This window comes from Styela clava, chromosome 3 (assembly GCF_964204865.1).
Source record: "Styela clava chromosome 3, kaStyClav1.hap1.2, whole genome shotgun sequence".
NCBI lineage: Eukaryota > Metazoa > Chordata > Ascidiacea > Stolidobranchia > Styelidae > Styela > Styela clava.
Genome location: NC_135252.1, coordinates 3,532,978 through 3,548,124, shown reverse-complemented (window position 1 = coordinate 3,548,124; position 15,147 = coordinate 3,532,978). Strand labels below are relative to the sequence as shown.

The following is a 15,147-nucleotide window of genomic DNA, read 5'->3' as shown; positions in this document are numbered from 1 at the left end:
TTCAAAGACATATGGAGATACAAGTAGATATTTATATAACGAGACATCCCGGTCTATTGTCTTATTTGCAATATCTCATTGTCTTTAACTCAGACAAGAATTTTTTTGACTATTTCCTACATCATTTTAAGCAGCGTAAAACCTCAGAAATATTTTTATACGTGACCATGTCATATTTCCATGAAATACTGGGCGGAAAGTCCGTAGAACACACAGTACGAGAATAAACACCTAATATTTTAACTCGAGTTGGATCTTCCGTTTTCATTTTACAAAACCCTTATGCAAAGCACAATTTAACTGATAAGAATGAAAATTCTACTTTATATGATACCGCATTGTTGCATTTGCAAATATATCACTTCAGTGTGCCCGAAAAACATATCGATAAGATACAATTCTATTACGATATTGTAGAAAACCAATAAGCCATTTGTTAATCGTTGTAATACGCCGTCTCATAATATAACTACAGTTCACGAGAAGGTATAGTTTCCCTGCCGCTCAAAATTCTTATTCACATTTGGCTATGTATGGATTGTAAATGGTTTTAGCATCACAAAGCGTTAGTCACCCATGAACCATAAAAGGCCAACCGAACAATTCTGCTCAGCGATATTGTCGCTCAATGTACATATCGTACATAGGTATGTGTACCAAGAGTAAACATAAGGTACCAGTCATTTAGTGCCAAAAGATTTCATGAACGTTTATGTAAAGTCAAAATTAAAATGGGGGCAAAAGAGCTTCGATTCAAATACGGATAGGATAAATGTCAATTAAAAAACTATTGTTGTAGAGGATAGATAGTAGCCGACTCAGATATTTCATCCAAACATATGAAGAAGTGCGTTCTGAACATGTAACGTCAGGTAGTGTAGCAACAACATCGTTTTATTTGTGGGGTATGTGAAGTTTAGCATTAGTTTTAAAATTCTTGTAATAGTAGATTGTTTCAAGTGTCATAAAAGACATTGTTCTTGATTGTTGCCTTGAGCCAGTCGAACAGACACTTTCAACTACAAATGAATCGTGGATGAAATTTAAATCAGATATATATTTTTTATAAAACTATCAAATGTTTCAACTCCAGTCTTACAGAATTATTTTTCCAATATAAATTGATCTTACTAATATTACATCGATACTCTCTGCCTATGATTCATTCCACTTTGCAGAATATATCCTCCAAATTCATTTTTCAAGATCAAGATCAATAGTAGCGACTTGACAAATTGGCGCTAACTCTGACTTTCATATACCAATAGTACGTGCATGATTTCTTAACCATAGAATAAAAATCCCGATATTATGGAAAAACTGAACAAGCTCACTCATCTTCAACGACAACTTCTTGACGCTATTTTCAATAGCGGAGTATCACGTCAATGTTTGTTCCAGTATTTGGAAATTACAGAACAGCAGAAACCTGGCAGTACCGTTGGAACACAAACTGATATTACACCACTCTATACTCTTTGGGATGAAAACGAATCAGATGTAAAGGAAAATTATAAGACAACAAACGAACAAAGAGGAGGAAGTTTACAAATTTTGGCCAGGGACGGAGAGGCACATCAAGGGTCATGTACTACAAAGGACAATTCTGGATCAACCAAGACACTCAAAAAGTAAGATAAAACAAAAATCAGGTTTATGAATTTTTTTTTTTAGTTCATGAGTGATATTAGTTTGTCAAAGCTTTATCTGTGTTTAATTTTTACGTTCACGGGTTCACTAATTCTTGTATGAACTTAAATATACTTAGTGAAAAGCACAACCCAAATTGTACTCGAAGTACAGCTTACTATTTCTTTGTTATTTTATTTGAATATGCAGATGTGAAGATACGAGCGTTAATATTAAGCAAGAAATGATCATTACAGCGGAGGACATAAACAGAACAGGTATTTAATCTTCAGTTCTACAATATGAAATATATAAAAAAAAAAATACTATGAACTAAAAGATTGTTAATTTTTCAGACAAAAAGAAACCATCTGAGAGAAATAAAGGGACAACAAACAGTTCAAGAAAAAGAAAAGGTTCCGTTTCCGCTCACGACTTGTCACCTAAACCACAGGATTTAAGCAAAACCCGAAGCGTGAAAACTGCAAATAGGAGTCGCAAACAAGACAAGGATGACAATGGGATAAAAGTTACAATTGAAACAGTTCATTGTGACAATATTGTACCCATGGAACTTAATGTTTCACATTCACTGAACAATAAGTTAGCTGCACACGGTGCAAATTCGGGCACAACTTACAGCGGTTCATCAGCCAGGGTTGAAAACCTTCAGCCGACTCGCTATATTCAACATCAACAGGGAGCTTTCGTTCAACTCGATATAGCACGAAATTTAGCCATGGACATGACTTCTAACTACCAACCATCTCGAGCAATTACTGATGAAGTTATCAGATTTGGACAGATGGGACGTAATTTATCAAAGGAAGATAACAAATCAATCATGCCAAGTGGTGGAATTAGTTCATCTCAACCGTCTGTAACCCAAACTCACTATAGAATACAGGACAATAATATACAAATTCACATGCCCACACAAGATAATTCAAACATGTATGCTGAACTGAAAACTGCTCAACAGCAGCTTAGTGATCAACAGCAATTTTCTAACGCAATGCGTGCTCCATCGTTTGACAATGAATATGGGACACAGCAAAGAATGCATTTGCCTCCTCCTCCTCCAGTTATAACATCCTCTTCTGTCAGTGGCTTTGAAGCAATATCAATGCAAACCGGCTCAGCAAACAATTATTTCCAAGACATGGGTGTAGAACGACAAGCCGTATATGGGGATAGTGTGAAAACAGAGCAAAATAATCAATCCAATCCCGGAACGCTAGATGTTGAACTGGGAATAGTACGACAAAACGAATATTCAGCATCGCAAGTACAATTTCCAACAAGTATGGTGATGACCTCGTTAGGCGATGTAAGACAAGGTGTAAACTCTAATTTAGAATGTAGCAACCTTAACCAACAAGGTATAGATCAAACTCATTCACATCATCTACTTGCGCAACTGCAAGAACAATCGCTTGGAATGAACGCAGATATGTACATGATGCAAGCACCAAGTCACGAAGTCGTTACACAAGTAAAACGACGAGAAGACGTATTGTACGGCGGTCAAAATATGCAAGAAGTACATTTACTGGAAGATGAGTCTGAACATCAAATGCAACACCAAACTAAGCTTGAGCAAGACACTTTATATGAGCAAGAAAAAATGGAATTGGACAACGGTACCCTTGGCCAAAATATCAGAGGAAAAAAGAGACCCAATGATTCTGATGATGCGGCGTCTTTTAATGATTCTAATTTAAATGAAAGTAAGATGAAATAGAATATTCATGAATAGGTTAATTATAAAAAACATAATTTTGTTAAAATTATCACTCCGCCTCGCAGTTCACATGTTTTATTTTACACTCAATGTTGTACCCTTTGTGAGTCTTCATACTTTTCCAGCTACTGTTGCCACTCAAAAATGTATACATTTTTAGTTGAACCGGACCAAAGTATAACGGATATTGTGCAAGGAACACCAGGGAACGAGAGCAAAAAGGCCGAAGCGGAACATTTACTGAGGTATATAAATCCTAATGTTTGAAACTAAACACAGATTTGCGATGGAAGCAAGTTGAAAATGATTGCTTTCTCAAATATATATACTGGTTTTACCTTACTATTAATTCGCAAGTATTCAGGCAGTTTGACTCTACAGCCAGTCAGTGTGGGTTAAGCAACATTCTGCTATAATTTGAGATTGATCTGGATCGTTGGAAGCAATACCCAACCAAGAAATTTATTGACTGTATTGTGACAAAGCCAAAATTTCGTTGCGGCGTATGTAAACAAAAGTGTCATGGGGATAATTGCGTGCAAAGAACGTACCTATGACAAGAAACGTTCATGTGGGCCAAATGTTTTAAAACTCGGATGCAAAGTTGTGGCTGGATTAAACAATATATATCCAATTATTACTTATTTATAGCGACAACTCTCTCGAAAAGTTAGTATATACTGATAGTAGAATAGAAAATTAAATAAGGTTGGATTTGCGAAATGTATATTTATATATATATATATAGCATTGTATGTTAATCACACAAGTAACTAGTTTTGTTTACGACAACTACTAGTTTTGGATTTATGTATTCAATATTTATATATTTGGCGGTTTATGGATAGCATCGTTTATTTCGTCATGCGTTTGCCGCGTGAATTTATTTACCTGCTGCTCTAGATTCGATAACCAGAATACTAGAAAATTAGATGAGAAAATGCCATATCTATGAATGTAAACATAGGCGTGCGCGACAGCAAACAAACGAATGTTTGTCAAGAATAGGCGAATAACCTCTCGGGTACCTAGAGCGAGATAGAATAGATTTGGGTTGAACTACCCAAGCAAGCACTATATATATCAATCGCTTCTGTAATGTCTCTGTACCCACATGATTGCTCGGAAACCCGCATACTATGCTTAGTCAGGCGCGATCTTAGGTGCCAACATAAGACTTAAGCGTGGTGTACTGTAAGCTTAGGTAACGTTTATTGTCTTAATTTGCTAAAATAAAGCAAATTTTGAAACATCAAATTAATGTATTTTGAATTACCTGATAAATTTCTGTTTGTAATTGTATTTCTTCTCCAATGAACTTCGACGTTAGCTACAGTATATGTAAGTCCATTGATGCTATCCGACATAGGTTCCTGTATCAATATTACTGAAAGAAGTAAAAACTATTGAAGACATAAAGTATAACCAATGTTTTGTTTTCACATCCTTGTAATGATACATTTCAATTGGCAATACAAGAACTTTTGAAAATACTCAAGACTTCATAAGACGTTAAATGTTTCGATAATAAGCGAAGAAACTTCCCTGCCCACAGTCAGATCAGAAATGGCAAAGAAAGTCGTCTTTGTGCGTATTTCACATTTCTGTTAAACCGTTGGTAAATGAGTAATTTTGTTCAAATCGCTCCCAATCTGGACACAATGAAAATTCGGGCAAATGATTTACCAGAAAGAACCCACTCGGGCTCGGTCGTCATCCTCGAACGAAAGCCGCTCCGTGTTTATATTATATTCTGGGCTGAGGGACGAGTGATCGATTGATCCATCGTCTCAGGAAGTTTAAATAACATAAAAGGATATATTCGGTTCCTTTATGTTCTGTTTGATCATAAGCGCCAGTAAATATAATATCTGTTTGCATCTTACGCGTGTTACATTGTTATTCTAGCTAAACTTTAACAGACTCGTTCTTTCAGATAAAATCGTGCATAACGGAATTTTAAAATGTCAAATAATTTCAATTCAATATATAAAATTGGGATATGTGCGAGCATGAGGCATGCTTATTAAACAGACTTATGTGCCTTGTTTTTTATAGCTCATGTAGTGTCGAGCAAAGCACGAGAATAAATATGTAACTAGGATGTGACATTTCAATCATAAACTAGCAAATTGTGTTACCTGATAAAATTTTAACCAATTGAACAATATTTAACTCTTTCAGTAAATAGTCTCTATTCCACATTCGGAACATCACTTCATCTCGTACCATTTTAGAATGCTATAGGCTGAGGAATCAATCGAGAATGTCTTAACTTGTTGCACATATAGCTCGATTGTAACATTCTCTCTTTCGCTTCGTCGAACGAATTCGAATTTCTAATCTAAACTCTCTACACATATATTAAGCAATTATTTGTTGGTAATCCGTTAATCGACGTATATAAACTGTCTCACTTGTGAAGGAACTATATATATATATAGCTAGCTGTTCGTGAAATGTTGATTTCAATTTAGATAGGTGGTTTTGTTTCTTTGTTCCTTGGTGATAGAAGTTAGAAATATTTCAAGATAGCTTTAATTTATAGTATATTAAACACATATTGAAATATATATTTTTTGATTTAGATATTTATATTTTGCGTAATATTGTGTATAGATTCGTCCATAAATGCTGATATGGCATATGATAGCATCACCTCGGTTTTCCGAAGGAACGCATCTTTCATGAAGAAATTTCTTTTATATTATGAAAACCCTTGTTGTTATTGGAGTATCCTTATTTTAAAGTGTATATGATCATTCCGGTATCATAAGATGGAAATATCAGACATCTGAATATTGCGTAAATCACATCGCTTTATCTTATCATGCATGTGTTTAGTTTGGATCCATGGCGTGTTGCAAAGTCTGTGAAGGCATACATGGCTCAGCATAATATTCCTCAAAGAGAAGTAGTAGATTCAACAGGTAGTAACTCTATTAACTTCATAACTTACTGCACTTTTATTTATTCTACCATTATCATCATTTTAGATCGGTAATCAGAGGTGACAAACCAACCTCGTTACGAGTTAACAGATGCGACTAAATTCATAATTGATCACGAATCGGCTATATTAGCGGAATGGAACTCTGCACAAATCTTTCATCTATTTTCTAGATTTAATCAGTTAGGTTTAAACTATTCTCACCTATGCTTGTATTACATAATTTTCTTTTTCTAAGGTCTAAATCAAAGTCATTTATCACAACATTTGAACAAGGGAACACCTATGAAGCAGCAGAAAAGATGGCTTCTGTATGCTTGGTTCATCAAGAAAAAGGAAGAAATAAACGCTCGTTAGTATACGGATGCTGATTTTTACAATATGTGTATGCAGAATAACGCAAAATTCAATATTATAACCAATTTTACCAATCAAATTGAATATAAAAATATGCCCATTACTCAATCAAAATCTATTGTCCCGCTTAGTCTTAAGAAAATGTCAGAAACTCAAATTTCACTAATCACTATTAAAATATCTCCACAGAATTTCAGATTGCTAGTCATGGCTTGCCTCCAGATCAAGTTGAAGAAGCTGCTGGTGTGAGCAAAAGAGCCAGGAGGAATCGATTCAAATGGGGACCGGCATCACAGGTACGTCCAAGTTTGGTCAGTGGCAAGCCTTGAGTATATATGCTTCAGGTGATATTATTTTCAGTATTATACTGCTAAATGTAGTATTCGTACTAAATGTGATATTCGTATGGTAAATTTATGAAAAAAGCTGCCGATTACTTCATGTATCTGGTAATATAATGTATGAATAATTCCATGAAAATTCAGAGAGAGAGTATATAGCAGGGGTGGGCAAAATTATTTAGTATAAGAGCCGCAAGTCAGCAAGTCAGAAATATGGGAGAGCCGCATAAATTTTATAATTTGTAATATTGGAGCTCATTAAATCATTTTGCATTGTAACTGTTAAATTAGTACTAATTTGGGAGATGCGCCTTTGTTTGGAAGATGCGCCCAGTTGTTGCATCGGATTTCTTGCCAAAGGATATCAGAAATTGCTGTCATGCGGGGTTAATTATGTGCGAAAGGATTGCTGGAGTCTTCGCCGCCGTAGGGTGACTAATCCCATATCCGACATTGACGGGTAAGCGGACGATAGGCCGTGGTTCGCCATATGATTAAGCCGTCATATCAGCTGTCTTCTCCCCCGATATAAATATGCAAATCCTATCCATCACGGCATACCGCCGTCCGCCAGCAATAAACATTTGACCAGTGTGACGTAAGATATATCGCTTGACTGCTTTGAAATTCCACGCCACAACGATTTTCATACAAAACATAATTTGTCCTAATCATTGATCAACTTCTTTAACCGTTTAATAAACTGATACAGTTTCTCTTAGTTGAATTTGGATAGTAATTAATACTAGCGAGAAGAACCGCATTCAATCTCTGGCGAGCCCCGGTTCACCCACCGTTGGTACATAGGCTAGGTCGTACATTCAGTACCAATGTTTACAGAATAGTAGAAATGGCCAACTTTAACTGCTGTCATGTCAATACTTAGAACAGGCTTTACCTAGACGTCTATAACACTTTTTTCTATAGGCAATTCAACACTTTGTATGATCAATTTGATTCCATAACTATGATTTTGGAATATTTTACAACAATACATTTTCAGAGAATTCTATACGACGCCTATGAAAGACAACGAAATCCAACTAAAGATGAAAGAGAAACCCTGGTCACACTGTGTAACAGAGCTGAGTGTGCCCAACGTGGAGTGTCTCCTTCTCATGAAAGTGGGTTGGGATCGAACTTAGTTACTGAGGTTCGTATTAATGTTTATCTACTGATTCTGGGGATATAACAACCCGAGCCAAATAAGCTTGTCGAAATACATTGCCTACCGTCCAATCGAAACTGTCGGAATGTCAGTAAAATGCAAAAACAACATTGTAAGCAATATAAATATTACACCTATTTTCATATTGAGCCGTTCTTGACTAATCTCTCACAGTAAATAGCCAAACAGTAAAAAAGATTTTAGCTTGTTATGTTGACGCGCAACTAATAACTTAATATAGAATATCACTATTGAACACGAACGATCACTATTTCATACTTTTCTGATATTAATCAAGTAAAGTGTAATGAAATTCTTGGAATCTTTCCATAAAACTTTAAAAAGATTGTCCATCCGTTAAGTATGCGATTCAAAAAATATAAGGGAAATATTCCGGAAAAGCGCAAAAATTTGATGCATTTTTAAAATTTCATTCACAAGCGACAATTTTTATTGGAGACATAAAAAGTTTGAAATCGTGTTATTGACTTACTGACTATTCGTGATGAACCTATGATTTTAATAACCTAATCTAATAAACAGTAAAATGTATTTGTCCAACTTTAATTTTGCAGAAAATCAATCCAACATTGTTGCGTTTTCAATATTGTATATACAAATACTTTATTTTTATTCCAAAGGTGAGAGTGTATAACTGGTTCGCAAACAGGCGAAAAGAAGAAGCATTTCGTCATAAACTTGCTCAAGATGGATCATATGCGGTAGAATCTTCATCTATTAATCAGTAGTTTAATATATTTTTATCTTTATCTCCAAATAATTGGTCAAATCTACAATATTTATATTTTGTGCGATATGACGTGACTATAAAAAAATTAGGTAACAAGCCACGACACCCTGTACCAGCACGATCTACCTACCAACAACTATACCATAAACACATATTTCTATAAATTATTCCATTCCGGTATCACAGAATATTAACCTTCAATATATATTTTCAATCTTTTTCAGAATGCAGAACCAGTCGATATTACTAATGACGGTAGACCAACTGATTTGAAGGTCTCCGTGGGGGATATTTATGCAAAAGGTTATTGTTATATAAATAATGTATTGTGTGACTATAATATGAAACTTGTATCGTGATGTTCAAGCCCAAATTGACTATTTAAAAATTTGGCACACTCAAGAAATCTATTTGAATGAGCATGAGAATTTCTGATTCGACTTGAGCAGAAATTGATTGTTGCAGATCCCTTACGGCATATAATGAAAAACGTGTCTCCCCATAATCCAAAATATATATGAAAAAAATAGAGTTCACAATGCGGCGGCAGATAAAAACATTGTTCCCTGAATTAGCTTAAAAGTAATAGTAGTTTCACAACGCTACGAAATCCCAACTAAAGTATTTAAATGCATTATTGCATTATTAAAAATGCATTAAATGTGACTGTAACGGATATACTATATATATTACAAAACTCATCTAACAAATTTATTGCATAATCTTTAACTAGAAGAACCAGGCTTTTCAACATTGCGCAAAACATTATTACGTTTACGTTTCAAGGTATCCAGCGATATTCATTGGAACACCACCAACAGAGCCAAGAACCTATGAAGTCATCAAGAAGATCTAGTGTCAAATCCCAACCAATGAAAGGAAACAGGAGTAGCAATGCAACAGGCAATTTAAACAACCATTCCAGCCAAAGCGGTGGAGGTATTATTAAAAACTTTTTTAATGACTCATTTCTATCTTAAGAAAATAATCATTGACTATTCTTGACATACGTCAATTTCACATTTGTGTATATTTATGCCCACGACTAAATATATTTACCGAATCCGTGTGTTAAATGTATGAATTTAGGTATTGCCTTCGTTACACAACTTCCGCAGGAATCAATTGAACAAAGATTGGAACAAAATGGTGCAATTATTAGTAATACATATAGCATGATGACAAATGTTACTCAAGTCAAGGTGAGTTGGAGAAAATCGAGAAAAGTCATCAAATATTTTACGACTTTGATGGGATACTACACCAAAATTTCAATATTTTATAGTTATTACAAAATGTTATCAATTAGTATTATTTTGTTAATAAACTGTTTTTAAGTAACTAAATATAAATATTGATTTCGCAGGGTGCGACAATGTGTTCGCTGCCATCTGTCAATACATTATCACCAATTGTGAATGCCCATCAGATACAGCAAAGCGCTATCACAGGTAAAAAATCTAGAAATACATGCAAAAGATCAGCAAAAGTATGATCTGCTCGCATATAGGAGTGCAACAGAAAGCAATTTATTTGCAGTCCAATCGGACACCATAAGTGAAATTACTTATTCTTGATTTTATCCCAGTCGGTTAAGAATCTGTCTACGGCTATTACTGGCAGAGTTTTTTCAGTCGATTCTGTTGCGAATGTAAGTAGTTTTTCCACCACAGTGGAGGAATCTTTGAGTAATTTCTGGTAATCATGACCGGTTCCTATTACCCCATATATATGTCGTGACTGAGCCGTATATATTCATCAGACACAATGCGCTTACTTGCCACAATTGCAAACATTGTATTGGTATAGTTTTTATTCAGTATATTTAATACTGTTATCAGTTCTTTATGGAGTTTGTTTTTGACTAATCCTAGGTCATTATAGCCACAATGGTATCGATGCATCAGCGGTTTCTCAAGACCCGTTACATCAAGGGCTCATTTTAAATGGAATCTTCACACAAGGTCGGTATTGAGATAGGTGGAAATAGTGTATTGTGCTTATTCGACGATCGGTATGTTTCCCCGACTCTTGACCTTCTTGAAATTCTCCCTACACTTTACTAACGCAACATTTTGGATGTTTATTATGCGAGTGTTTACGAGATTTGACACTTATGAACTGATTTGTATGCTCAAAACCATTATTTTCATTAAAATATACTACTATGTGCCGCTTACGGGTACTAAGAGCTAATTTTAGCATAGTCCATGGCATCTTTTTTTGGATTAATTTTTGATTATCGCAACTAAAATGAAGCTAATTGATAGATTTATTACCAATTAAAATACTTCGTTACAATCCTTTACAACTATTTTTCGGAAACACAACTGAAATCTGACAAATAACACGCAAAACCGCGAAAACGAGGCAATGTTTACAACCATCAATAAAATCAATGTTATTTATCAGGTCTCCCTCCTCAAGGAACCATAATGACGTCTCTGCCCACTGTACGACAGACAAATAATTCGTCTTCTCCGTCGCCAGCAAATATCGTGAATGAACATCATCAACTTGCTGCTCAATATCAAAACTCAACAGGTAAAAGTAGCCTTCAATAAGTTGTAAATTTGCCAAATTTAGACAGTTTACAGAACTAGAACGAAACATGGTTGAATAGCGTAATTATAACCTTCGATAAGCAATATTCACGTCTAATTTTTTGCGTCACAGCGAACTACGTTCAGTCAGCATTCCCCGTCACGTGTCATACCAAAGGCGCAACGAGAGCATATCAATTTATAACAGCTTCACCGTACTCCGGATCTGTACCATGCACAACAGGAGGAATCCAAATCCCGGAGGTGAGCTAATTAGGATATAGTCAGTACGTTTCAGGTTGGAATATTTGAAATTCATGAAAAGCAATTTGAGGTGTGAAACGAGTTCACTTACTGGTATATATAACTTTTTTCTATATAAAAATCCAAATCTGAAGTGATTCGATTTCTATAAAATTGAATGAAAGTCGATGAGAAAAATAGATTTTCGGTACTGAAGAAGAAGAGTGCTACAGTGCATTTTAGATATCATTGTACTATATTAATCAGATATTGGGACTGATCCTTTTTTCCTGGTTTTCTTTTCAACAATTTGCCTTATTTCTTCACATTTTACGAAACTATTATTTTATTATTATTATAATAACATCATCTATGTCAGTATTGTGTCCAAGCCATGGCCATGCGGACGAATTTATGCGGTCCGAATAAAACTCAAAAAAAAAGTAATGGCGTATATACATAATGGATAACTAAATAATTAACAAATTTATTGAGAGTTACGTATTATTAGAGTCAGAGTCATTTTATATGTCAATTCAACAAAAAATATTATTTCCACAATTATTACCGAAATGACAGGTGTTGTGAAGAATGGATTGCATCGTCATCGGGTCCACAACACCCTTTGATTCACAAAAAAGTGAATAAAAGAAACAAATAAAAAGAGAGCCGTAATAGTACATAACAATATATTTACAGTTAGTTGTCTATTGCCTGTAAATCCAGATAAGACAACAATTTTCAGTTAATATTTAATTATCATATTTAATACAGTAACAGGTTTTTAAAAACCTTTGTTTTTAGATAATTATACCACTACCGTCTTACCGTTGTTATATTGTTTATCTTGACAAATGAACAACCGGATACGTATTTATGAATAGGAACGAGTACATGCTTTTACTAAAATTGCTTATCAACGCTTGCCTGATACAGTTTTTTTTTTGAAGTGGAACGGATTCAATCATAATCATGTAATGATAATAGGCACATTATCTTCCCTTGCGACGTATTCAATGTATTCTTCCCGGCTGATTCACACATTTATTCTATATTTAAAGTAATGTTAAATTTTCAAAGGGTGGAATACAACAGTTTATTCTTGCATCTCAAACTGAAAACCAAGTAAATTCGATGAGAATTCCAACAGAAAATAATCGGCAAGAAAATTTGATATCTGGTGGTAAGTCCATTGATTATTATTGATGATGTGTTCACCCTTACATTTATACGTTGAATAACTTAATTAATAACTAATGGAGTCATATCTACCCATCTATCTATTTGCCTATTCCATATTCATCTCACAAAATGTTTGTGCTTAAACGATCTCCTTCCCTATGAATGACTTATCCTAATATTATTTTTATGTTTCTAACTTATATTTTCTCCCATTGAATGCGATTATGCACGTCAATGTCAATTTATTTATATCTCTAAAAGGGGCACAATTTCTCTATAACATCACGCACAAAAGAGACAGCTATTCTTTGTGTCAAATCCTATCAAAGTATGCATTATATATTCCATTTACATCAGTAAAGGAAAAATACCCTGAACGAAACATCGTGTAATTTTACATATATATGTCTAATACCTATTTTTTGTAACTTAGGTAATCATTCTTTGATAACACAAGAACATCCGGAGACATCACCTAATCAACAGCAGCAAAGGCTAACGTATCGTCAATAATTCTCAGCAATCCGTTCCCTAGTTTGTCGTCTGACGAAAACATCATAAACGATGGAATGTTTTGAATATGTTGTGACAACGATAAACCAAACTGGTTATCGCTCGACGACACTCGAGACGGTGTGTCCGATATGGCTATCAATCCAACATTTGTATTGAGATGTTGAAGAATCCAACCCAACTCTCAGGAATAATACAGCATCGCGCTATTTATATGCATTTGTATCAAATGCTAACACCGAACGCTACATGCAGGATGTTTATAATCTATGATTTAAAAGCCTTCGAAACTAATAAATATCAACGAATTTGTGCTTTCCAATAATGATAACTTCATGTATATCCAATTGATGTTAAAAGCTCTAATGAAAATGATAATTGAGTTGATTCCCAAAATAAAATGTGTAATGCCTATCGCAAAACTTTGATTCCACTTTTAAATTGCAATTTAGCAAGATTGAATTCGATCTATAGAGCGTGATTTCCAGTCAATTTACCTCCATTGACCGGTTTGAAATTTAAAACTATTTATTTATGTTTCACTTTCATAGCGTACAACAACAGCGATTCTGTGGCTGCGACACGATTACATTAAGTTTATGCTTGCTTATTTATACTTGATTCGTATAATTTTCCGATTATCATGAATGACCTGCTGTCTATTTTCTCTTTACATTTTGTTTTACAAAAGATGAAAGCGTAAATTATTTTCGGACGTTTTATAGAATCCGTATAAAAATTTGCCCGCACATAGAAGAAAAATCTATAAAAATGGTAGACAGGGCGTCTGCCATTCATTTTACACGTTTTTAGTGATCTTTCTTTATTACAAGCTTGAAAGCTTCGATTTCGGGAGAGCGGAGAAGACGATAACTTCCGTATGTGAAACTGATTTTGCGTCACATTTTAGACAAGAATCATGCTTCGTTGGTACTGATTTTGTCCGAAGCGATTTTACTTATTAAATAAAGTCAATTGTGTATTAATTCTAGTGGGAAACACATACGAACAACAGAACAGTTACTTTGCTGAGTACACTAATGAAGAATAACAACAGAAGGGTTGAAAATGCCCAACCGTCGTAGTTATCTAACTATCTGAAGCCAAATGACCGTCGAAATTTTACATAAAGAAACCCATTGACTCGGTGATTTTATATAATTTTAGCCGCACATTTGATTGACAACTTTTTATTTTGTATTATATGCTAACAATGCAATCCGAATTGCTTTTTATTAAGCGCGAGCGGATGAGGGTATCACGTATCTATCTGACTGCTTCAAGTATCATCAATTCAAGTGGTGGGTACAGGGTGACATAAAACAAAAACGGAACGCATAAATTTCTTTATTACTTCTACGAAAATGCAAAAAAAAAATGATGCACGGCATGGGTAATGATTTCCAACCGTGGCATAATCGGTTAATTATTGGTTTGAAGACGATAAAGAGCTCAAATGGTGAATACGGAACGTCACGCGATGGTGCCGAGGAAGTTCGGGATATCACTTGGACGATAAAGGGGGATTGAAAAAAGATGACCAGTGACAGGCTACAGCATGACGAGGCGACCCCCCACACATCAAATCACACCATTGACTGGTCGAGAGAGTGATAGCAGGAAAGGCTGGGCAACAGTCAGCAGTGACGTCGAGTGGGCATATCATTCATTCATCGGAATTGAACCCTCCACACTTATATCAGAACAATCCTCAAACAATCAGTAA

At 34.8% G+C, this 15,147-nt stretch overlaps 1 protein-coding gene across 1 annotated transcript; it reads left to right on the top strand.

Moving 5' to 3' along the window:
• Window positions 1-1,105: 1,105 nt before the first annotated feature.
• Window positions 1,106-14,523, top strand: LOC120342704 (uncharacterized). Its single transcript, XM_039411658.2, has 18 exons — window positions 1,106-1,631; window positions 1,840-1,907; window positions 1,986-3,359; window positions 3,534-3,618; window positions 6,218-6,303; window positions 6,562-6,675; window positions 6,870-6,976; window positions 8,025-8,174; window positions 8,831-8,911; window positions 9,165-9,243; window positions 9,727-9,879; window positions 10,030-10,142; window positions 10,307-10,391; window positions 10,815-10,904; window positions 11,353-11,484; window positions 11,617-11,747; window positions 12,807-12,909; window positions 13,342-14,523. The coding sequence occupies exons 1-18, from the start codon at window positions 1,312-1,314 to the stop codon at window positions 13,419-13,421; spliced, it is 3,351 nt and encodes a 1,116-aa protein (XP_039267592.2). The 5' UTR covers window positions 1,106-1,311; the 3' UTR covers window positions 13,422-14,523.
• The last annotated feature ends 624 nt before the right edge of the window (window positions 14,524-15,147 follow it).

What these genes read in the sequence shown, in the direction of transcription:
- LOC120342704 (XM_039411658.2), top strand. Translation starts at nt 1,312, where the DNA reads ATGGAAAAACTGAACAAGCTCACTCATCTTCAACGACAACTTCTTGAC. An exon ending in CAAATGTTACTCAAGTCAAG is followed by an intron (nt 10,143 to 10,306) that starts GTGAGTTGGAGA and finishes TTGATTTCGCAG; the next exon opens with GGTGCGACAATGTGTTCGCT. An exon ending in AAATGGAATCTTCACACAAG is followed by an intron (nt 10,905 to 11,352) that starts GTCGGTATTGAG and finishes GTTATTTATCAG; the next exon opens with GTCTCCCTCCTCAAGGAACC.